The sequence below is a fragment of the Hyaena hyaena genome, unplaced genomic scaffold (assembly GCF_003009895.1).
Source record: "Hyaena hyaena isolate Hyena2069 unplaced genomic scaffold, ASM300989v1 scaffold_274, whole genome shotgun sequence".
Taxonomy (NCBI): domain Eukaryota; kingdom Metazoa; phylum Chordata; class Mammalia; order Carnivora; family Hyaenidae; genus Hyaena; species Hyaena hyaena.
In genome coordinates this window covers 2089667-2113728 of record NW_024080907.1, presented here as the reverse complement: position 1 = coordinate 2113728, position 24062 = coordinate 2089667, and the positions used below count along the sequence as shown (strand labels likewise).

The 24062-nt window shown below is 50.5% G+C and overlaps 1 protein-coding gene across 1 annotated transcript in view; it reads left to right on the top strand.

The window, feature by feature from the left end:
• Positions 1 to 23435, top strand: part of EPAS1 (endothelial PAS domain protein 1) — an 84821-nt gene extending 61386 nt beyond the window's left edge. The window contains exons 5-16 of the mRNA XM_039245929.1: positions 278 to 396; positions 500 to 705; positions 9652 to 9758; positions 14865 to 15012; positions 15640 to 15854; positions 16928 to 17121; positions 17594 to 17704; positions 18654 to 19144; positions 19928 to 20054; positions 20261 to 20384; positions 20524 to 20691; positions 21206 to 23435. Of these exons, the coding sequence (XP_039101860.1) occupies positions 278 to 396; positions 500 to 705; positions 9652 to 9758; positions 14865 to 15012; positions 15640 to 15854; positions 16928 to 17121; positions 17594 to 17704; positions 18654 to 19144; positions 19928 to 20054; positions 20261 to 20384; positions 20524 to 20691; positions 21206 to 21357 (2162 nt within the window). The 3' untranslated portion in view covers positions 21358 to 23435. The remainder of the gene's footprint in view (positions 1 to 277; positions 397 to 499; positions 706 to 9651; positions 9759 to 14864; positions 15013 to 15639; positions 15855 to 16927; positions 17122 to 17593; positions 17705 to 18653; positions 19145 to 19927; positions 20055 to 20260; positions 20385 to 20523; positions 20692 to 21205) is intronic.
• Positions 23436 to 24062: the final 627 nt, after the last annotated feature.

Below are 24062 nucleotides of genomic sequence, written 5' to 3'. Positions count from 1 at the left end.
TTGCTTCGCAACCTTGCAGTGAGCACAGATGTACTGGGCGCAGTGGGAAACAAAATGGTGGAATAGCCTTCTGGAGCTTATACTCCAGTTGGAGAGACCAGCCAGGGATGAGACAACGTTAGTCCACAGGCCGAGATGGTCCTGAGCCCCCACAGCAGGCCTACAGGTGCTAAGGGAGCAGGTCCTCGTTGCCCGGAAACACTGCCTCAGGGCCCCTCTTCTGCATATACACATAAAACTCAAAGTCACCTGGTTCCCTCCACTCTTCCCCCCTCAGGCTCTGGTTTTGGGAAGAAGGGCAAAGACATGTCCACAGAGCGGGACTTCTTCATGAGGATGAAGTGCACAGTCACCAACAGAGGCCGGACCGTCAACCTCAAGTCAGCCACCTGGAAGGTAGGATGACAGCAGGCTGGAGCCGGAGTCCTCCCGTCCCCCGCCCCGCCCCCGCGCCCGCGCCGCTGGCCCCACGTCTGACCCCTCCGTGGCCGGTCTCCAGGTCTTGCACTGCACCGGCCAAGTGAAGGTATACAACAGCTGCCCCCCTCACAGTGGTCTCTGCAGCTTCAAAGAGCCCCTGCTCTCCTGCCTCATCATCATGTGCGAGCCCATCCAGCACCCATCCCACATGGACATCCCCCTGGACAGCAAGACCTTCCTGAGCCGCCACAGCATGGACATGAAGTTCACCTACTGTGATGACAGGTGGGGGCCCCAGAGTGCGTGTGCCGTAGCAGGGCTAGGGCTCACCCACACGGGCATGTGTGCGTGGCCATGCCTGTGGGAAAGCTATGGGTCTGGGTCAGGAACATTGCATTGCTGGGCACCAGTGTGTGGGCCTATGTCACTGTTTCATCCCCTCAGTGTAGCTAAGGGGCTCCGAACACCCTATTTGGTGGTTCCCCATTGCTGCGACGTCAGGGGCTAACAGCAGAGCCTTTCTGCTGTGTGGCTCCGTTGTCCTTGTTGACTGCTGTGTTTGTGTACGTAGTCCTCCGCATATGTGTCAGGCTCCTGAGTCCTGAGCAAATTTCTCGGAGCCTCATTTCTGGGAGACTGGAGTCTAGAGATCTCCATCAGCACTCCCAGTTCAGAGGCCAGCTGCGAGCTTCAGGGACTGGCCTGGAAACTGCCCCATGGCTGCGCGCCTTCCCCTTGTTCTCTTCCATTAATGAGCTCTTCCTTCAGGCTTTGTTCCTGCTGTGTCATCTTCATTCCTGCCACTGTCCAGGCTAATTTTGAAGGCCTTTTGATGGAGGAAGCTAAGCTAGACTCTAACCCCCGAAACCAGGCCCCACTGGAAACTCTCCTACAGGAGAGGGACGTGCTTCAGAGTGTCAGCTCTGAAGGGATGGCCTAGGATCAAGTCCAATAGGAAATGTTCAGTGTGAGCTGCTATCCTCATGCTAAATTGTTCTTTATTATAAGTTGTTGAAAGAGTGCCTAAGACTGCCTATGCCCCTTCTTAGAATGGGCCTCCACTCGAGGCACAATTGAAGGACTTTCATGAGAGGGTCCTTGAGTCATTCCTGGCCCCCTCTTCTGACAGCCATGGCACGAGGACCCAGGATCTTAGAGGCGGCAGGTAATACTCTAAGTAGAAAGAAGTGCTTGGGGCACCTGGGTGGTTCAGTCAGTAAGTGACCGACCTCAGCTCAGGCCAGCTCAGCTCTCGGATCGTGAGTTCGAGCCCTGCATCAGGCTCTGTGCTGACAGCTCAGAGCCTGAAGCCTGCTTTGGATTCTGTGTTTCCCTCCCTCTCTCTCCCCCTTTCCCCCACTTGTGCTCTGTCTCTCTCTCAAAAATAAACAAACAGTAAAAAAAAATTTAAAGAAAGAAGTGCTCTAACCTCATAGGGAGAAAATGCCACATGTGAAGACTTTTGTCCTGGAACTCTGACACAGTCAGTGTTGATTACAGTGGTTAATAGTGTCATTATTGTGGTCAGGATGAAGATTGGAGATAAAGATTGTCCCAAAGGCAGGCATTTGAGAAATCCCTGTTGTGTGTAAGGTCATCTGTCAGATGGGGCCTTTGCATTCAAAGGAATATTCTGGGCCGAAGACACAGGCCTGTAACGTGCACCTGTCTCTAGTCTCTCGAGATGACATGGGAAGTCCCACTGAGCAGCCCCCATGTCTGGGCTCTGGGGTGGGGCGGGGCTCTGGTGCCTGGGGTCCTGCAAGGTGCAGGGAGCCCCTGTGAGTGAAGCTCACCCCTGACGTGACCCCACAAGCTCTAGAAAAAGCCTGCAGTCCGAGAAAACAATGCAGCATCTCTAGTTAATAGAAGAGAGGGATTTTTTTTTTTTAAAGCTTAAGACCTTTATCCTTGTTAAAGTGAAGAAAAAAAAATCTTCCAGAAAGAGTAATCTGAGGTTGTCCTCCGCTCATTCCCTGATTTGAATGGGTCTCCGGTCATTTCCTGAAAGCAGCTTTGCTTTGGATAAAAGAAGAGATGACAAAAAAGGAGGAATTGGCCCAACAGCGGTTGAGGAGGAAGTGGACCCAGAGTGGGGAGAGCTCCCCTGTGCTGACTGCTTACTCCGGCTCAGGGCTTCTAGGTAGAGTCGATACTGGCTGCAAGGAACCTGTGATTTAGAGCTTTGTGACTCAGAGTGTGGAGGGGGATAGTGCTTCTAAGTTCTGCTGGACACATTGCATTTTCAGCAAAATCTTGCCTTTCAACAAACCTAATTACATGGCCCAAGCTCTGAGTTCAGTGGGCTGGAGGGATGAATACAGAGGCCCTTTAAATATACAGAATGCTGTGCCTCACGGAAGTTGTGTTTAACCGATTAGCAGATTAGTTAACAAGGGCACAGACACGGCTTAGACAGTTTATAAAGTGACTATTTTAAGTCCTTAATCCTTAAGTGCTATTTCTCTATTGCTTTGATGAGGACTGGAATTTTCTGGGTTTGGTAGCTTGTTTTGTTTTTGCTCTTTCGTTAGAATAGGGAAAGGTGCGCGCGCGCACACACACACGCATGCAGGCACACACTCTTCTCTCTCTCCCTCTCTGCCTCTGTCTCTGCCTCCTTATTACCCTTCTGAGATCAGTGTTTCAAAAACCAACACTTACATATGATAGCTTTTGGGTGTGTGTGTGACTACTCTCCATTTCCCGTTTAATTTAGGAATTCCCTAGATTTGATGACATCTAACACACTCTGAGGGGCTATGATTTCCCACCAAGGGAATTACTTTCCCATAAGGAAAAATGAAAGGATCTGATGAAAATATAAGACAATCGGAATCCACAAAATCACTTTTTAAAGCTGGTTGAGTACTTTTTCTTCGGTGTATGAAGACCACAGGCTGATGATAATCAAACAAAAGAAGAAAAGGGGGTTGGAGAAGAGGAGAAGGGAGAGGGGAGAGAAATAAAGCAGGAAGAAGGGAGAAAAGCAGGCTGTAATCCCACATTTACCTTCTGGCTTCCCAGAGGCCGTGGGACCCAGACACCCGGCTCTGAGGCAGCCGCAGCTGAATAGAGACAAGCAGATGACTCAGAATTCATTGGTCCCGTGCCTCTTCCTAAAGGGTCAGAGTACCGTATTAGGTCTTGCATCAGTTATCTAAAGAGTAAACATTTTCAAAAGTAAATTTTGTGACGCTTTATGTCAGTCACATTTACGTATGTGTGGCTGACTGCTCTTGACAAGGGGAGCAAAGTGGCGGCAAGGTTAAGGAAGGAATGTCCTGATGTCATGATTATCATGATGACCAACACTCTGTCTCTATATATGACTCCCACAGAGCCACTCTCCTCCATTCCCTAAAATACTGAGCAACCGGTGAGCCAGCTGTTACTTACTGAGCATGTGCTATGTGCCTGATCCTATGCCGGAGACCATTCTATCAAAGAAGTAAACAGAGATGGTTCCGGATCTCCACGAGTTTAGATATTGAGACAGCAGCAACTTTATGAACTGCAGTAGATGGCACAAAACAGCATTCCGTTCACTGGAAAGGGGGATAGAGGTTATTCCCAAGTAGTTAGACTCTAATAGGGGGTGGTTCTTAAATTCGTGTGGAGGTGCCACCTAGTGGTGACAGGGAGTCACTGTCAAGGGAGCCAGGTATCCAGGGAGGTGGGACCGACTTTGTTATTCACATAATCCTACTGAGATTTGTGCATGAGTGTTCTTGTGTCTGAGAGGTAAAAGCAGATTGTGGATAGGCTCTGTATCAATAGAGAGAATATGGTATCAAGGTTACAGTGAAAATTTCAGATGAACAAAGAGGCTTATGTAATCTTTACAGGTAAAGAATTTGAAGGCATTGGATTAAGACAACATGAGGTGTAACTGGGTAAATTAAGATGCCTGTGTTTCAAATTCTGCAGGTCAAAATTATGATGAATTCGTTTTGTAAAAAAAGACGGGGGCATCTGGGTGGCTCAGTTGGTTGAGGTTCTGACTTTGGCTCAGGTCATGAACTCATGGTTCGTGAGTTCAAGCCCTGCATTCGGCTCACTGCTGTCAGCACAGAGCCACTTTGACTCCTCTGTCCCCCTTTCTCTGCCCCTCTCTTACTCTTACATGCACTCTCTCTTTCTCACAAATAAATAAGCATTTAAAAAAAGTTGGGAATAGGAAAGGTAACAGTAGTGAGAAAATTGGGGATCACAAAGAGAATGTGAGTGGAGAAAATTATAAAGAGCCATGAGTCATGAAATACATACACATCAAAACACCTGGGAGGCAGAGTATTGGAATCTGAGAAAAAAATGGCTAATTTCAGTGAAATTAACAGTAAAAGATTATTTACTTTCATTGTATCATGAGATACACTTAATAAATTATTGTACTTAGAGGGTGGGTGGCATTTGAAAACTGAGAGTGGTCTTTCAAATGAATACATTATACGTAGTGGTTTTTTTAGTACCATATCAAGTGTATTGTAAGCATCTTTGCACCCTACACACTATTAGCCTTTCTGCTCGCATCTCATAGAAGAGGGTATAGTGAATTTCTTTACATCTTTGAGTGAGAAGAAGCTTTAAGTGCTCTCCTTGGGCATCTGTGTCTCCTCCAAATGACAATTTCTGAAATCAGCCCAGAGTTTGAGCATATGTACGAGACATGCTTATACAGTATCCTGCCTGGCCTGGTTGAGGGACTTCCCTGGAGGAGGCATCCCTACAAACTCTCTTTCCAGTTTACTACGAAGCTGAATCAACCTCCTAACTCAAAAAATATTCCCTCTACATGATCTGCTCCTCCCTTGCTACAATTCAAGGCAAATTCCTTCCTGCTGCTTGTGGGTCCTAAGGTAATAATAGGCAGCTGTGGCGTTTGGTGGCCCTCAGAGCAGGGTCAGCCCAGGACGGAGTCAGGGCGGTCTTTCTAGGTATAAAGTCACCACACCTGTCGCACATCACACCAACAAGATGAAAACTGCCCCTTAACTACAGAGCTGGTTGTATAGATTTCCCATAGCCACAGAATATTTGAGGAAAACACAAGGCTTAAGGGCTACCATGTAAAGCAAATAAAATCTGGATAAAAGTATATGAAGGCAGGAGACATTGAAATCTGAGTCTATGAGCAGTCTGGATATTATTAAGGAAATGCAGCTCCAAGGCTTCTAAACCTCTGTAGTAGCCAAACTGAGGTGAATCAGGTTGCCGGAGAACGACCACAGCCAGAAAGGGTAGAAGGAGAGAAAACAGACTTTACTAGAAGTATGGTTTAGTAGCACATGCATTCTTTGGAAACCAAATAGGTGGTTACAAAGTCCTTAAAACTTTTATCCTCTTAAATAGTTTCAAATACCCTCTAAACATCTTGTGTACATGATTAATTGACTTAGCAAATCCTTTACCTGCGCAGGAAGCAGGGGTAAAAACGGAGGCCAAACCTTGTCTGACTCCAGGCAGTGGTGTCTAAAGTCAAGGAGTTTGCTGCCTTGTCCCCCATGCACATGGGGTAGCACTGTTACCCAGAGGAGGAGCAGGCCATCTCAGGGCTTTGGCTGGGTGTCCGGTGCCCACTGAGGCAACGACTTGGGCACGGTACCAAAAGAGTAATTTTCTTCCTGGCACTCGGACACAGGTAATCCATGTCAAAAAGAACTTGTGAGCATTTAAAGGTAGAGAACAGTTGAAGGACAATGTGTCACTGTCATTTTACATTATGAAGACACATCTAATTCTGAACTCCAGAGCCGGGCGATCTGACCCACATACTGACTTGGCATAACACTTCACAGTCTAATGGCTTTTCTCCCTCTGTGTTTTCTGTTTTCTTTCTTCTGTCTCTGCCTCCTGTGGCTGCCCATCTATGTATCCGTCTCTGTGCCTCATCCTTGATCTGGTTCTTCTGCTACTTTATTGTTAACGAGTGACCTCTCCTCTTCTCACTTCTGAAATCTGTTCAATTAAGCCCTTTTACACCCTCCTCTTCTCTAAAACAGAATAGCCCTGCCAAATTGACTTGTTAAATTCATGGGTGACCCCAGACTGATTTTTTCCCCCAGTGAGTCAGGGCTCTTAATTAGAAAGGAAGAAAAAATAGTTTTCCCTGCCCCTGATGGAGAGAGCAGATGAAACCGTTATCACAGCCCAGCACCACAGGCTTCTCTGGGACACAGGGAAATGAGCTGCAAAAGCCCTTCTGTGCTGTCGTAGCTGACCCTATAAACAAGCCGGGTTCATTAACCTCCCCACTGGCGTCTGCGTGCCTGCAGATGGAGGGGAATGACCATTAGCTTGAAGTTGGGGTTTCCTGGCTTTGTGAAGTTTGACAACTCGAATGTTCTTCAATTGTGTTTGGGGTATGTGTATTTCCCAGTTTTTATAGTAGTCTGTTTAAAGGAATGAAAGAGACATTAAATATTTATTTTAGTTGACAAGATAAACGAGAAGGCCACTCCTGGGAAGCTAGCTGGCAATTCCGAAATCTACATTTGTTTGTCTCCTTCCAAAACATGCCCATTGTGTGCCTTTGAATGCATGGTAAAGTAATTAGATTTTTAAAATGTTTTATTATGAGGCTGATTATAAAAAAAATTTACTTTAAACATTTTAGAGATTCTAATCTTGAAAGAAAAATTAATTTCTTCAGGGAGTGGTATCCAATCCTTTCCATGATGGCCTCATTTTTGAGGGTCTCTAGAAAATTCTAGCCCTGTCCAGAAACACAAGCAATTTATCTGGCAAACCGGCAAGCCTGTTAATGGCCGGTCCAGTGTCAGCAGGGCGCACTGGTATAATTCCTGTCCCCAGGCCTATGCTCAAAAGGCCCCAGACCTGACAGGAAAGCTGTGTGGTTGCAGGGAAGGAAGGGCCAGCACTGTTCTGCCATCTCTGTGTTGTCCCCCAGGCTCCACCTTGCTATGGTGCTGAGGCCACCAGCCCCAGGGTCAGGCTGCCAAGGAACATGTCTGTTGCCGACACGTTTAGAGGCTTCTCTGCTCCTGGCCAAGTGAGGCACAGATCCTCTGGGTGGGAGACCAGCTGGCTGGCACAAGTGAACTGCCGGGATCTTGCTGGAGAAATCTCCATGGGGGTGGAATCAGCTGAGGCCTGAGCGGTTCAGCCCTGTTGGGCTGCCCCCCCTTATCTGACCAAGGCTTTAACCCCTGAGTCTCACCAGTGACCACGCCAGCCACAGCTTCCAGAATGGAGAAAGGATGGATTGAATACCACAAGTGGTTCTGCTGAGAGTTGTGTGCGTGTGTGTGTGCACACGCGCCCACATGCGTGCGCTTGCACTGACATGCCTTGAGACAGTTACTTGTGTTCTGGGAGAAAAAGTTGAGCTTTATTGCCCAGCTCCTTAGCGGTGCTGGAGTGGACAGGGCTCTTGTTGTACCTTAGGTCCTAAGAGAAAATCAGTCCACCACTCAGCTACTCAAGAATTTATCAAGTGCCTGTTGTAGGAAAGGTCAAAGGAGGAAGTGGTCCCTGAGTTCAGGGGGAGGCAGACTAGGATGTAGGTAATTCTTTGTGATGTTGTGTTCACCTATTAGGACTCCATGAGAAGGTGACATCGGTGAGGGCTGGGGGAATTGGGGCTCCATGGAGAGGGCCAGGCCTGGGGCTGGCCTTGCAGTCATCAGGGGAGGAGAAGGCATCAAGGCTCTGCAGCAAGAATGGGTCTGCCAGGTGTGGGGCACTTTGAGGAGAGCAATCTGCCAGGGCACGGGGTGTAGGACACGCTGCAGGTTAGCTGGAAATCACATTGCTTGGGAAGCTGGAGACCAGATTCCACGGGGGGTCTTTGAAGTTGGGCAGGGTATATTTACTCTTGATCGTGGTGATGACCGTCTTTGATAGCAGATGGTGATATGAAAAGCTGTCAATGCTTAAAATAGGGGAACGACAAGATGGAGGTAATATTTTAGGATGATTTGTTCTGGAAGACATGTGCAAAGGCCCTTCAGAGGTGGGAGAGAACAGGGACGGGGAATCAAGGAGCTGCTATGTCTGCTCTCTGCTTCTGCATTCCCCTCCGTGTTATTAATTTCCAAAGTGGAGAGATGATGGGGTTTTACTCAGAAGTCATGCATTCTGAAATAGAGCTCATAATCGTAAGAACATAGCCCCACTTCTGACTTGTGGTAGGCCAATTAAACAAGACAATGAGCCCATTAGAAAAGCTGCCAGAGATAATAAAGATGACAAGAAATATAATATTTAGGTGTGATGTGGGAAAGCAGCTAATCTGGTGGTTCTTGGGCAGGACTTCTTTATTTCAGTGGTTCTGGTACAGAGCGAAGAGTCCTAAGAGTGTTACGTGACACTTCGTGGTTCTCCACACTTGTCTGCTCTCTGCCCACTTCCCGTCAAACCCAGACCCCTTACAGGGGAAGACAGGGACACTTGGGACAGCCGAGCTCTGTCATTTCAGAGCTGCCCATTTATCAGAGTGTAATGAGGAGGCACTTTTCCACCACGCTGCTTTTATATTTCTTCCTCTCAGCACTTCCCACTCAGTCCCCCCCTTTCCTTGAAGTAGGTAGGGGCAGGTAAAGTACCATGTAAGGCAAGCCTAGTGTCCAAGAGGTACCTGAGGTCACCAGGCAGGGCCTGAGGAAGAGCCCTTGGAAAGGTGAAGATCAAGCAGAGACGGGGTCTCCCGCCCACTCTCCCCCTCAGTCACTGCCCAACATGCAGACAAAGGCCGACTCTGCACTTTTCCCAGTTTGACGCCACATCGTCTTCACTGTGGTTTATATCACCCTGTACTGGCACAAGCTTGGGCCGGCCATGGGGAGCCCTGGTTTTCATTCTTGGTCTGTTCCTGGACACTTGTCTGCTCTCTGTGGATCCCTGCTCCCTCATCTGCAGAATGAGATGGGTGGGAGAGCCCATGAGAATGAGAGATGGGTGGGAGAGCCTGGTCCAGGGGTTGTGGGAGGCTGGGTGTGTGTGTATGTTGGGGCTGGGGCACAGGGGTTCCCTGACTCTCCAAACCTGAGTTCAGGAAGTACAGGAAGAGTGGAGGTTGGGTGGAGCCACAACTGCAGGTTGGCCACCATGTTTTTTTTTTAACTTGGATGAACAGTGTGACCAGGAAGCCTGGAGTGTTTTCATCAGAATGTGTGCATTTGATTTACCTCCCGGATTTAGCTCCTTGAGCCCCCGCCCACATTCATATAGTGTCTCTTCCCACGTAATTTTTTTTTTTTTTTAATTCAGAATCACAGAGCTGGTCGGTTACCATCCTGAGGAGCTGCTTGGCCGCTCAGCCTATGAGTTCTACCATGCCCTGGACTCAGAGAACATGACCAAAAGTCACCAGAACCGTAAGTTCCTGGAGCGCCCTGTGTGGCTCCCTTGTATCTGTGGAATATAGCCTTGAGTGAGGTGTGACCAGTGATCTAAGAGAAGACCTGTTGCCTCCTTCCCAGACATCACATCTTGTGTGGCAGACAAGCCCCATGTCCGCAGGATGGTCAGAGAACCGAGGCTGCCACCAGCCCATGTGACAGCTTCACACAAACTAAAAAGAGGGCACACACCGTTCCTTGGGGGGGACACACCCATGCCAAAGCACACAGCTTGGCAAATGGAAGGTGGGCTGAATCTCAGTCCCCATGGGCCACCTCCACCCAACACCTACATGCAGTCAGCAGTCTGTGCAACCCTGTGGGACAGCTCTGTAGAGAGCAATACAAGACACATGTGGTCAACTGGGTTGTGTGCTATCGAAGCAAGTCCACCTGTTCTGAGAAGAGGAAGCCTGGGAGAGTTAGGGAAAAGGAGAGGATGGGGCACTTGAGTTGCACCTTGAAGGATGGGGGGGAGAAAGGGGCTAAACAGGAGAAGGTCGCAGGGCACAACTTAAATGCTGTGTTGAGGTAGGCTGTGGTTCTCCCAAGAGATCTTGCCAGACCAGAGAAGTCAGTTGGAGGCTGTCCCGGGCATACCAGTGATGTCACAGGGACACTGTGCTTGGCACCTTGAAAGAAAACCTGAATTGTGAAGGAGATTCGGGAACAGGACTGTCCAGTGGAACTTTCTGCGTTGGAAGTGTTCTGTATCTGCATAGTCCATATGAAATGTCTAGTGCACCTGAGGAACTGAATTTTTTAAAATTTTAATTAGATTTAAATAGCCACACCTGGCTAGTCGCTACCATATGGGACAGGGCAGCTCTAATGCATTCACTTAGCCATTTTCCCAATTCAGACTTCCTCTTTGCAGTTGATCCAAGACAACCATGCAACCCATCAACACACAGGACTCTGGGTCTGTCACCCTATATTGGCCCACTGGGGGACATAGAAATTTCTAGGATTGCTCCCCGGTTTAAGGGATTTTGTTCTGAAGGAAAAGGAGGGTGTGGGCTCCGTGGGAGCAAGGTGGCTCTTTAGCCTCAGCGTCTAATATAGTGTTTGCTAAAATGGAGGCTCTGAGTGAGTGATAAACCCAGGGCAAAACACATATTTGGGAAAGAATGCTTCAAAATAAGTGGCGACAGTGGTACAGACCAAGGTGCTGAGAGGATTAAGAGGAAGATTAAAAATGGGTGAGGTAAGTCTAACAAGGTCCCCGGTGGCCCTGCTGCTCCGAGGCCTCCAGCGTTAGCTGTGGCATGGGGGTGGCGTGAAGAAAATGGCGGTGCTGCTGTGTGTCCATTGTTCTTAAATCCATCGTCTGTCCTAAGGTTAGGAGAGCTGAGCTCAGAGCAGCTAACTGATTAGCAACCCCTATAAACTGTATGGGAGCACCACTGATCATTCTTATGGAGTGAGATCTTCTCTTTCTAATTGGTCTCTCTGCTTATTCCTCACGGCTTGGGGTTTGAGCTGACAGTGCAGCAGGGCCCCTTAGGATATCTCAGAGAAGTTTCTAACTCTGTCTCTGGCAAAAAAGACAACCAGCCCAACCAACCTAGATTCAGTCCCACTCAGGGACCCAGAGATGAGGGAGGGAGGTGAAGGTACTCCTGGGTGCCATGGATGGACCCAGCCCTAGCCTGCCCCAGCTCTGAAGCTGTAGGATGTGGTTCCAGCCTTCACAGTGGGATTCCCCATGCTTTTCCGTTACATGGTGGGTCTTGCTCCCAGAGTCATTCCAACAATGCGACTCAGGGACCTGGGTCTGGCCCAGCAGACCCACTGATTCCCCAGGGCCTGGCTTTCTGGGCATTTTCATGGGGGGGGGGGGGGAGTCCAGCTTTTATTTTTTATTTTTTTCCTGAGCCAAGAGTGAAGTCAATGCAAGAGACAGTACTAAAAGTTTCTGGGAATTCCTGGAGGACAGTATTATACTTTGTCTTCTGGGGTGGAAAAGTGGAGGTAACTGCAATCAAAGGGAACAAAAATAATGACTTCTCACAAGTCATATAAAAAGGATTTTTTCTCTCTTCTTGGAAAATCTTGGATCCTTAAAACAGCGCTGGGATAAAAATTTGTCATATCAGTTTCTTGCTGATTCCAGGGAAAATATGGTGCTTTTTATTGAATCCATATATTTAAGCATTAGGCACACTTAAAGGTAATTCATGTCCCAAATAGAAATCACAGGCTCCCTTCTTCCCCTGCTGGAGCCAAGTAAAGCTGCTCTGAGCTCACAGGCAGTGTACCCAGCCGGCAAACCCAAATCCAGCAAAGGGAAATCTGCATGGGTTGGAAATCGGGTTAATGCCGGCTAAAACAGAAGCATCTATTTGTATGTGCATGTGTGTGTGCACATGCATGCATGTGTGTCATTGGGTTTGTGCAAATAAGGTTGTGGCACAGACTCACGCCAATGCTGTGGAATAACTAGAGGCCTGACTTTGAGACTGGTCCAGGTTTATACACCAGCATCCTGAGTTTCCGCGTGTATGTGTGTTGTAGCCTGTGAAAGTTTACCGTTGAAATTACTGGGGAAGCTCTGTCCCCAAATCAGATTTAGATAATTGAAAGCCATCATTTCCAAATGGATTAGTAATTTATACATTGTTACTCTTGGGGATAGGGGTGGGGAGAGTTGGGGGGAGTCGGTTTCTCTTTGTTGTGTGAGGACATTATGTGCTCTTAGGAAAACAAGATTAAAGGCCATAAAAGGCCTATCTACCAAGGAGCAGGCCCCTCACCAAGGCTGGCATTAATGAGCAGATGGTTAGAAAGCAGGCGTAATTATATTCTACTGACAGAGCAGGCCCTCGCCTGCAATCACTAGAAATGTAGTTAAGACCTTTGCTCACTGTACTGTTGAATCAAAAAGAATAAGAGCCCTGAACTTTGTCTGCATTAAGATCCGTCTAAATAAGTTAACTCCAGTCACCTGAAATTGTGCAAGAATCGTTTCTTTGCAGCCAGGGAGCCTCAGCGGGGCACATAGAGGGACATTCAGGAGGAGGTGATTTCTTTGGCCAAAGGGTCCCTGCTGATATAGGACCAGAGCAACAGCACATCGAGTCTTCCCAGCGAATAGCAGCTTGGGGTTGTAGTAAGAGAGCGTAGTGCCAGGAGTGCCATTGTCCAGTCCAGACTGGGTCAGCGTTGTCCTGCGTCATGTCAGGAAGGTCACCATCCCTCTGGTCTTAGTTTCTTCCTGTTAAAAGAAGATGATATCTATCCTCTCTGCTGCCCAGGATGTTGTAAAAAGATTAGACGAGGGCGATACACCACTTTGGGAAGTAACGTGGCTGCTTCTTGTGAAGGAAGTATGCACTTAGCATGTGATCTGGCCATTGCACTCCTAGCTGCACCCACAAGATGTGTCCGTACAAAGATCTGTACACAAATGTTTATAGCAGCTTTACTGGTAATAAGCAAAGAAACTGAAAACAACTTACACATCCATCTACAGGTGAATGGATAAACCAATTATGGTACCTCCATACAATGGAATACTACTCAGCTATAAAAAGGAACAAACCATGAATACCTGCAGCACCATGAGGAATCTGGAAAACATGCTGAGTGCCAAGAAGCCAAACACAAATGAGTACACACTCTTGTATGGTTCCACTTACATGCAAATGGACAGAAGAGCAACACGCAGTGACAGAAAACAGATCAGGGATGGCCTGGGACCAGGGGCAGCGACGGGGATTAACTGTCAGGAGGCATAAGGAATTTGGTGGTGGTGTTGGGGGATGACGGGAAGGTTGTTTACCTTTGATTGTGGAGTGATAGTTGCAAGAGTGTGTGCATTAGTCCAGACTCACTGAATCGCGTATGTAAAGCAGGTGCATTTTCTATTGAAGGTAAATTCAACCTCACTTCAGTTGATTTTAACAATGAAAACCGAACCACAGAAGCCTAGATTAGGAGTCTTTAATTTGGGCTGTGATCCTGTCTACTGTCTCCATTGAGGGGAACTTTCAGTTGGTCACTGGATAGTTCAAAGCCTCTGTTTCTTCAGAAGTAAAACAGGAATCACGGGAGACACCTCATGGTGTCACCGTGTGTTACACGAGCTGACGATAACACTAATCCTCACTGATGACTTCACGTGCTGGGCCTTTCTAATTGTTTTGCAGCAGTGCATTCATCTTGAGAACCTGCAAAGCATTGCACACATGTAAGTTAGTACTTCTCGCACCCTGGAGCTGGTGCTTGTTCAGTTTTTGACCAGGGTAAATGTGCCCAGAAAAACATTAATGCAAAAGACCACAAGTGGTGTTAGCATGAACCACCCTGCCTTCCTCCACCACACAGGGGTGGTGACTGGGGAGGTGGCCCATGAGCATTTCAGGAGAACGGGGGCGATTCTCCGCCTTTATGGAGAATCTGGATATCCTCCATGGGGTCCCTCACAATGTTATCTACAGATGCAGGGAAGAGGTGGCTTTTCCTATGCAGCTTTTGTCCAGGATATTCAGTCAACACTCCTGCAGCTGATAAGCCAGACAGGCAGATGTTGTGCTCCGTACGAATAGCAGTGGTATACGGGTAGCTAATAATGGTAATTATTATCATTACTACTATTTTTATCGACACCTCATTGTGTCGATGAGGAAACCAGAACTAAGGGAGATTGTTCTTTCCCTAAAGTCTCCATGCTAGCCAGATTTTCTAATGCTTCGTCGTGCATCTTTCAGTTCTCTGTGATTTGAGAAGTTCTGAGCTAGGATTCTGATGAATGAATTCCCAAGGAATGAAAATGTATAGGTCCAGGTCATAAAACTACCAGAAATTCTAACATTAGACTTTAAAGAGATTTACTGATTCCTCTTTAATGAGAGCAGATGAAGAATTCCAGACTGGGGAATGTGGGAACGCCTTCCCAGTGCTTTCATACAGTAAACAAATGTTAAATGAGCACTTAGATCGATCTGGAGGAGGAAAGAAGTCCTAAGCAGGTCCTTGCTGCCTTAGGGGCCAGTCTTGTCGGTTTCCCTACAGACTGCCGTCCCCGTGAGGTCTTACTCCCCAGCCTCCCTGACCTTGGCTCCATTTCTCTTCCCACAGTGTGTGCCAAAGGGCAGGTGGTGAGCGGCCAGTACCGGATGCTTGCAAAGCACGGGGGCTACGTGTGGCTGGAGACCCAGGGGACGGTCATCTACAACCCTCGCAACCTGCAGCCCCAGTGCATCATGTGTGTGAACTACGTCTTGAGGTAAGCATGTGCGGGCTCCCTGGACTGAGGGCAGCGGGCCCAGGCCTGCCCGAACCCAGGTGCTACTTGTGTGGACTCTTTGCAGTGCTGATCCTTAGGACCCAGAGGATTCCCACGGCTGTCTCAGGAACTATAGGGATTTCCCCTTCAGTGTTGTTTTTTGCCTGCCTCTTTCCCCCGCTTGTCCTGTGTGTCGCGCCCCTGACCCACTTGGGGAGGCAGAAAGCAGAGTTGTCAGTAACTATTTTCTAAATGGGGGACAAGGAAAGAGGATTGCTCATGCTTTCCGGGAGAAGATGTAACACCTTCACTCCATAGTATCTGGGAAGAAAGTTGGGGGCGGTCACACTTCTAGAGTAGCAGAGCTCTCCAACCTGTGTACACAGTGAGCCCACACACAATAGTAAAAAGCATCCAAGACCCATCCACACCCAGACGGCACTCTTCAGGATGGCTGCCGCCATGACTCCAGGCGTCATTGTGTGGTGCCTTACAAAGTGCTGGCACGGGGGCAGGACCCATGTGCTTGTCTGAAAGGCTTCGCTCTCTGGTATTCCATGGGTCCGGGGGCAGGAAAGGATTTTTCTGGAAAGCATGGCAGGTCTGACAGATCTCTCATCCCATCAGTGAGATTGAGAAGAACGATGTGGTGTTCTCCATGGACCAGACGGAATCCCTGTTCAAGCCGCACCTGATGGCCATGAACAGCATCTTTGACAACAGCAGTGAGGTGGCCGTGTCTGAGCAGAGTAACTACCTGTTCACCAAGCTGAAAGAGGAGCCGGAGGAGCTGGCCCAGCTGGCCCCCACTGCAGGGGATGCCATCATTTCCCTGGACTTCGGTGAGTGCTTCTTAGCTGAAAGGGGCCAGCTGAAGCCCCTCCAGGTGGGAGGCAGTTCTCACGCTAACAGGCTTCCCTGGATTCCTCTCTTCCTTAACCCCCGCCCTTCCCTTGAGTCTTGTGAATGTGGCGGGACACATTCACATGGCCCTGCTTCTGCCCTTGCAAAGTACAGAGCGGGGTGGGGTTATGGGGGACTCTCTCCTGAGGAGTCGGCTCATTTTCTGGCCCAGGCAGGGAGAGGCTGAGGTGAGGGAGGGGGCAGCAGGAGAAAGGCCCTGAGGCCGCTGGCACATTTTCACAGAGGGCAAATCTCCACCTGGGCCTTGAAGGACCGATTGCTTGTTTGGGTAGAGGGCTCGGCTGAAATAGCATAAGACCCAACTCCAGAAATGTGGATGGAGAAAAGCTTCTGGCCCAGGATGAAGCCCTCACATGCACGGTTTCTTTAAAACGTCTGCCTGTCCAGTGGGGAGGTGGGTCCTGTGGCCCCAGGCAGAATTTTCAGGCCTGGCCCCCCTCCCATGCTGGAGGCACCCTCCACAGGCACAGGGAAGCCCCGCGCTCCCAGGTTGGGACCCTGGTCTTCCTCCCGCAGCTTTGCATGGCTGCCCCCAGGCCAGCAGCACTCCTGTGCTCGCCCTGCACTGTCTCGGCCCCTTTAGAAGAGCCCCGGAGAGGTCACGTGAGAAACTATAAAGGGCAGCGGCCCCAGGACAAGCAGTCTTGCAGCTTCTCTATTTTGTGGCAGAACTGAGGCAAATTGTCCAGTTTTCCTCTTACAATCCCCTCCTCCTCAACATTCCCAATCGCCTGGGAAGTGGGTGCTAGTACCAGTTGTCTCTGAAAGCGAAATGGTCCAGGAGGGTGTTCCCTTCAAAGGGAGCCTGTTCATGGACTCACAGACCCAGTAATGGACCCGTGGTCACAGTCGGGCGTCAGAGCATGGGCTGCCTAGCCCGGGGGCACCTTCAGACCCTCCGAGGACTCTCTCGGCTTCCTTTGGGCTTTCTCTGCCTCGGGGTGAGCCCAGGGGTTGTGGGGGTTACCCAGCCGGGTCCTTGTCTCCACAGGGAGCCAGAACTTCGAGAAGTCCTCAGCCTACAGCAGTGCTCTCCTGCCCCCGAGCCAGCCATGGTCCAGAGAGCTGAGGAGCCATGGCACCCAGAGCGAGGCCGGGAGCCTGCCCGCCTTCACCGTGCCCCAAGCGGCCGCCTCCGGGAGCGCCACCCCAAGTGCCACCAGCAGCAGCAGCAGCTGCTCCACGGTGAGCACCCTGCCTTGGGGTGAGGACACTGCAAGGGTGGGCTGCTCTTTCTGGCTGCTGCAGGATGGCTGCGTAGACGGCCCACCCACACCTCCCTCAGGTTACCCGGAGTCCCCCAGGCGGTGGTGACCCTCACCTGCTGGCTGTTTGCTATTAATATCTGTCTGCACCCCCCCCCCCATCTAAATAAGTTCCTTGAAGGTGGGGGCTGAGTTGCTCACAGCTTGGAGCCCATGGCTCACTCCTGTGCTGGGCAGTAACTGTCCTGCTCGAGGCAGACAGCTGTACAGTCTCCAGAACCCCCCCACCCCGGCCACAGCCTTCTTATAAGGAGCGGTCCCTCTACACATACTTGTTCCATGAAATGGAGTTGAATCTGTGGGTCCAGAAATATATTTCTCCTTTCACCTTGGACTTCCGTGAAGACCAGTGTCATACCCTTGACTTGGTCACCCTCCTTCCTGGCCCCCAGCCCAGCAGCCCCGGAGACTATTACACATCTCTCAATGATGACCTGAAGATTGAAGTGATCGAGAAGCTCTTCACCATAGATACGGAGGCAAAGGACCAGGGCAGCACCCAGGTAGGCAGGCCGTGAGGGCTCACCCCCTTCTTCCAGCCTTGTCCCTTTTTGCAGAGACCAGGGGGGGACAGTTGGCCAAGGCCCTGGTCTTAAAGAGGCAGCGGAGCCAATGGTTAGCCTCTCCTCTGCCTTGCACACCTAATCCAGCTCTTGCATTCTTTAACGAAGCTCTGTGTTTCAAGAGCATATCCAGCTTTGTGAGCTGTTTATAAGCAATACGGAACAATGACTCTCCTCACAAACACCTTCACCTTGGGATTCTGTAATTTTTGAGATGCCTTTAAAAATGATAGGTGTCTGACACATGTTCATTTCCACACAACGTTTCAGGAACACACTTCTTACAGAAGGGCCAGTGTTCTTGAAAACATGTAAAAACAGGGAGGGGGAGGGGGGATGTTTCACATGGCCCCAGGAAGAATTCTTAATCCCCCTTTGCCTCAGTCATTCTCACAAATCTCGCCTGGCCTCTTTGTCCTGCCTCATACAAGCAGCTGCCGCAATTCTGCAAAACCTCCTTAGTGCTTAGGCCGGTGCTGGGGCATCTAAAGCTGTTTCTGGCTCCCAAGAAGCCCCTTTCTGTGCCCCACAGGTAATCACCATGGGTAGGGCAGTCAGGGATGGCTCTTGGGTGCTGGGGAGGGGACAGTCTTACTGGGGCCACGGGAGAGAAGAGGGTTTTGGACAGGTAGACTGGAGAGAGGATGTTTCGGGTTGGGGGAGGCAGTGACACCAGTGTGGAGCAGTCTGGGGCCCAGGCTGAAGAGGAGGTTAACCCCTGGCAAGGTTAGCATCACCTGCGGGGAGACATGTACATGGGCAACGAATGGAGGTGCTGAAGCATGGGAGGGACACTGGAAGTGGCACAGGAGATGGGGGCCGGGGGCAGAACTAGTGCTCTCAAGGAGGCACTGGCCTCACCAATCCTTCGCTGCTGCTCTGTCCTCAGACGGACTTCAGTGAGCTGGACTTGGAGACCCTGGCCCCCTACATCCCCATGGACGGGGAGGACTTCCAGCTCAGTCCCATCTGCCCCGAGGAGAGGCTGCTGCCGGAGAAGCCACAGTCCAGCCCGCAGCACTGCTTTAGCACCATGACGAACATCTTCCAGCCGCTGGTGCCCGGGGCCTCCCACAGCCCTTTCCTCCTGGACAAGTATCAGCAGCAGCTGGGCAGCAAGAAGACAGAGCCCGAGCACCGGCCCATGTCCTCCATCTTCTTTGATGGTGGGAGTAAAGTGTCCCTGCCACCATGCTGTGGCCAAACCAGCACCCCTCTCTCCTCCATGGGAGGCAGATCCAGCACACAGTGGCCCCCTGATCCGCCATTACATTTTGGGCCCACGAAATGGTCTGTCATGGATCAGCACACGGAGACCTTGGGGGCATCACCATTGGGAGCCCCCATCAACTCACCCCATCTCACTGCGTTCAAGAAAAGGTAAGGGGTAGGGACACCCTCCCCCCCACTGTCAGAGGTGGGGGTGGGTAATCCTTGGGGCCCCAGCAAGGCTCCTGGACTCCTCTGTACTCAGAGTCTGGATGCTTTGGGGGAATCACCCCAAGGTATGTGAGGCCTCAGGCAGGACACATTTCTATCCGCGCTGGAGACCAAGAGAAAGGGCCTTGAACCCCACTGTCTGTCCCTTCAGACCAGGATTCCTCAGCTGAGCCACAGAATGCAAAGAATGATTTTAGTGGCTCTGTTCTTAGTTCTCTCCTGGAACCCGGGGGGGGGGGGGGGTGCGCGAAAAGCAAAAAGAGGCCCTTGATTCTCCCTGCCTTTTGGATTCCCAAGGTCCCACTGCAACATCTTTGGGCTCCTTTAAGTCTCCCCCTCAAGCCCCGAGGTGTGGCTTCTCACTCCCAGGGCCATGGGTTATGCTTCCCTGGGGCACTTGCCCATCCCCGCTCCTCGGTGGGGAGGGGTCCGGGCAGTGCAGGGGAGAGGACAGAGGTCTTAAAGACAAATGCAATAAGGGTAGGCCTAAAGGCTGCCGGGGTACCGCTGGGCCAGCAGGCCGATGTGGAGGGGGTACAGGTGATCTGAGCCATCAGCATCTTAAGCCCCCAGCCCCTCCTCTGGGACGCTGCCCTTTGGGCCTTAGAGCCAGCACAGTCAACTATTAGTTCTGGGAGGGTTCCCAGAGGCCCTGAGAGCAGGGCAAGGCCCTGGGTGGGGGGCTCCTCACTCCTTCACAGCTCATTCTCTTGGGCTTGGCAGGTCTGCAAAGGGCTTTGGGCCCCAGGGCCCGGATGTGATGAGCCCGGCCATGGTCGCCCTGTCCAACAAACTGAAACTGAAGCGACAGCGCGAGTATGAGGAGCAAGCCTTCCAAGAGCTGAGTGGGGTGAGCCACCTACCTGGTGGGGGCCGTGGATGCAGGGTGCAGGGACAGCCCAAAGACAGAGGTCCGGCCTGGATGGACACTCACGGTGGCTGTGAGGGCTCCGAGAGCCCATGAAGGGCAAGAGGGAGGGATGCAGCCTTTCAGCGAGAGCAGCCCACCCCCGCGCCTCAGTCTGAGGACCGGCTCTCTGGCCTTCTCGCCTCCAGATGCAGGGGGACCCGTCCGGCAGCAGCACTTCCCATCAGCTGTGGAAAAGGATGAAGAGCCTCAGGGGCACCATGAACTGCGCTTTGATGCCCGACAAGCTGCTGAGTGCAAGCCTTCCCCCTGGTAAGCAGCAGGCCGGGTCTCCGGGGGACAGTGTTAGTGGGGGAACCCGGGTCCCCCCGAGCACGTTCTATGAAGCAGGGGGGACTGCTGGGGGGCTTCACAGCCCCTCCCTTCCCTCACACTGGCCTCGGTCTTTCAGACGAGTTCACCCACCACCCCATGAGGGGTGTAGGGCAGCCCCTGAGACATCTGCCCCCACTGCCGTCTGCCCTGAGCCCTGGGGAGAATGCCAAGAGTGGGGTCCCCCCACAGTGCTACGCCCCCCAGTACCAGGACTACAGCCTGCCGTCAGCTCCCAAAGTGTCAGGTGAGTACACTCGGGAACTGGAGCCACCTCGCCAGGCCTGAACTTCCCGGGGGGGGGGGGGGATGGGGAACAAGACTGCCACCTTGAAGGGTGCCAACCTTTTGCCCACAGGGCTTCAGAAGGGGCATCCAGGGCTCTTTGGAGCCAGCGTCTTTGGCTCAGTCAGGGTTTCACGTGGCCATATTGCCCACTGCTCACTCCCATAGCAGGGCCGCCACCCTGCCTTCACTCTGAGCAGAGGACGTGCCCAGAGAACGTGCTGCTCGGGGTGGTCCCGGGAGCTCTGCGGGGCGCGCCCTGCTGAACCCTGTTCTCTGGGAGGGTTAGCCACCTGCCGCCCGCCCTCCTCCCTGGGCCACCCGAGAGTGCCACCATCTTGCAAAACCCAGACACCATCACAAAAAGGTAGTTTGGCATGAACAGAATTCATGGTCTGGGAGAACCCTTCTTCTAGAAGAGACCCTTTTTGGAAGGTCTGGTTGGTACCTTGTTTTGAAAACTCTCCTTGTTGCAGGCATGGCAAGTCGGCTGCTCGGGCCCTCCTTTGAGCCCTACCTGCTGCCCGAACTGACCAGATATGACTGTGAGGTGAATGTTCCCGTGCCAGGAAGCTCCACGCTCCTGCAAGGGGGGGACCTCCTCAGAGCCCTGGACCAGGCCACCTGAGCCAGGGCCCTCCCCCGGGCAGGGCCCCCCTGCCCGCATCGCCCTGCCAGCTTCACTCTCTCCGTCTATTTTTGCAACTAGGTATCTCTAACACCAACACACTTTTTACAAGATGTACCGACCTGGCGAACTCGCCCACGTCACCACGTAGTGGCCTTTTTCTAAAGATGCTCACTTTAGTGTCTGTATTTTTAAGATCCACGGTTGTTTTACCTGCTGTGTTTTATTCTGTCAATGAAACGTTCTTAAATTTTGTAAGATTTTTCTTCCCCCACATTCGATTACTTCTAATTTATATTATTTGTGGGTCCCTCTGTCTCGCTGTCTCTCACACACAACACCCATACTAACGAGTTTTGTGTACATTTGTTCTCTTGTAGGGAAAGCTTTGGTTTTGTTTAACTAAAAAGGTCTGGTTGTTGTTGCCAAAGAGAAACAAAATTTTGCTTTCTGAGCTTGGTTTTCGTGGCCTCTTCCTCTTGAAGCCCTCTCCTTTCTTTTTTAAAACTAATCACCATATAATAAATTCCCATCTTCTCTTCTCTTCTCAAGCTGACTCTGCCTCTAATTTTGACACAACTTTTGGGGGGGAAAACAAAGAAATGTGAAGGGTGAACTCCAGCGTATGTGGTGATCTGTGAAAGTTGCAGAGCATGGCTTTTCCCTCAGTGTGGTTTTTCTCCCACATTTAGTGGATTTGCTTGGTGATTATTATTCAAAAATATAACAGAGTTTTTTTAAAAAGAAAAGTTCTATCTGGGTTAAGTGTTTATCATATATATGGGTACTTTGTAATATCTAAAAACTTAGAAACGGAAATGGAATCCTGCTCATGAAATCACTTTCTCTATCCCGGTGTTGATGACGCTGCAGACTGAACAGAGCTTCTGCAGGCTGTAGGAGCATTGCTCAAGGCTGGTGGCCTGTTGCTTGGGGGATATTGCCCTGGGCGTGACAAACAATCCAAGAGTGGAGTCCTGAAGTGTGGGAGCACTGCGAGCTGTCTTCTCGTGTTCTATATGTATTATGTATGTATGTATGTATGTATATTATTATTTCTGCCAAGAGGGTCTGATGGCATGTCATGGGGTGGGGGTGAGGGTGGGGTGAATCTAAGGGAGGGGAAGTGCTTTAATTTTTCTTCAGATTTTGTTGCTAGCCCTTCAAGTGCACTGAGCCATGGGACCCTAAAGGTCTTTCACATGGCACATTTGGATATTTCCAGAATTACCGTGAGATGGGTTCAGGGGGAATTCACGAAAGACAGTGAGGATTCAGAAATGGGGTCGTGATCCGGCCATGGTCCTCCCAGCTTACCAGCCCGGAGCACATGGAGCTGGCCTGAGAGAGGGTGTGGGAAGGGGGCACAGTGGCCCTGACCGGCTGCGTACCCCTTCCTCAGCCTGTTGTCAGGTGGCCGGGCGAGGAGCAGCAGGTAGACTTCGTGGATGGCCCCTAGCCTCAGGCCTTCCCGAAGGTCTGTCTGTCACCTGAAGTGACTTATTTAGGTAGGAAGCACTGAAAATCAAGTGTTCTCAGAGCACTTTGTAAATCAATGGGTAAGAAGGATGACACCTTTTTGGTTTTTAAGTACCAATCACATGGAGCTTTTCTGTACTGGGCACAACAAGGAAGTTTCTAGAAACACAAAAAGCACAGCAGGTGAAGGATTTGGTAAAGCTGGATGGACGTATTGCCAAAAACCTGAATTTCAAAAGAAATCTCTGAGAAAAATGACCCGGTCGCTGCACTGACCAAATCACACTTTACCACCACCGCTTTGCCCCACGCACGGCGGCAGAACTTGAAGGGTTACTGACGTGTAAACGCTGGTGTTTGGTGTTTGATTTCCTGTGTGTTGCCTCAGCATTAAGGGCATTTTACCCTTGCAGTTTTACTAAAACACTCTGAAGAATATTCCAAGCTTCATAGTAACCTTACCTGTCAACGTAACGAATTCATGAACATTATTGTATTGTCAAACTCCTACTGACAACATTATTACTATAGGGGAGCTTAACTTTATAAAGAAATGTATTTTGACACTGATATCTTATTAAAGTGTTCTGATCCTACCACTGCTGGTGGCTCTTGTTCCGTGTGGATTTATCATGGGCTACACCGACGTAAAGCAAGCAATCTATTAAATAGTTTACAGACAAGGAACACTGGCACTGATCGCTGTGAGGCAACAGAGGCCAGCCGACAGGAAGAGCAGAGCAATAGGAACTCCTAGGAACCGCTCAAGCCCAGGCGCCATGTTGCATCATCCATATTTCCACATAGTTTTCTGTCTGCTCCTGGGCCCTTTCTCATGTCCTAGGGGGCCCTCAAGGACAGAAGTCACGGCCCTGCTTTCAGAAGACTACAGGAGGCAGTGTGACAGCTGCACGTGCGGTCAGGAAGGACCTCTGGAGGTGGCGGGCTCCAGCGGGGGCTTCCCAGGTAGAATGTGAAGGTAGGACAAAGGGCAAAGACTGCCTCAGACAGACACAGGGCACTATGGGTTCCCGAATTCAGATTTTACTTTTCGAAATCATGACCTGATTTTGGATAGGCAGCTGTCTCCATGCAGCGCTGGAGAGGGAGCCAGCAGCAGCCCCTGCTTAGAATCATCAGTCCTGGCACCAGCCATTCCAGCACATTCTTTGGAATGCTGTGGCCCAAGGGGGAACTGCTTCGCCTCTCTATGGCCTCTGTGAAAT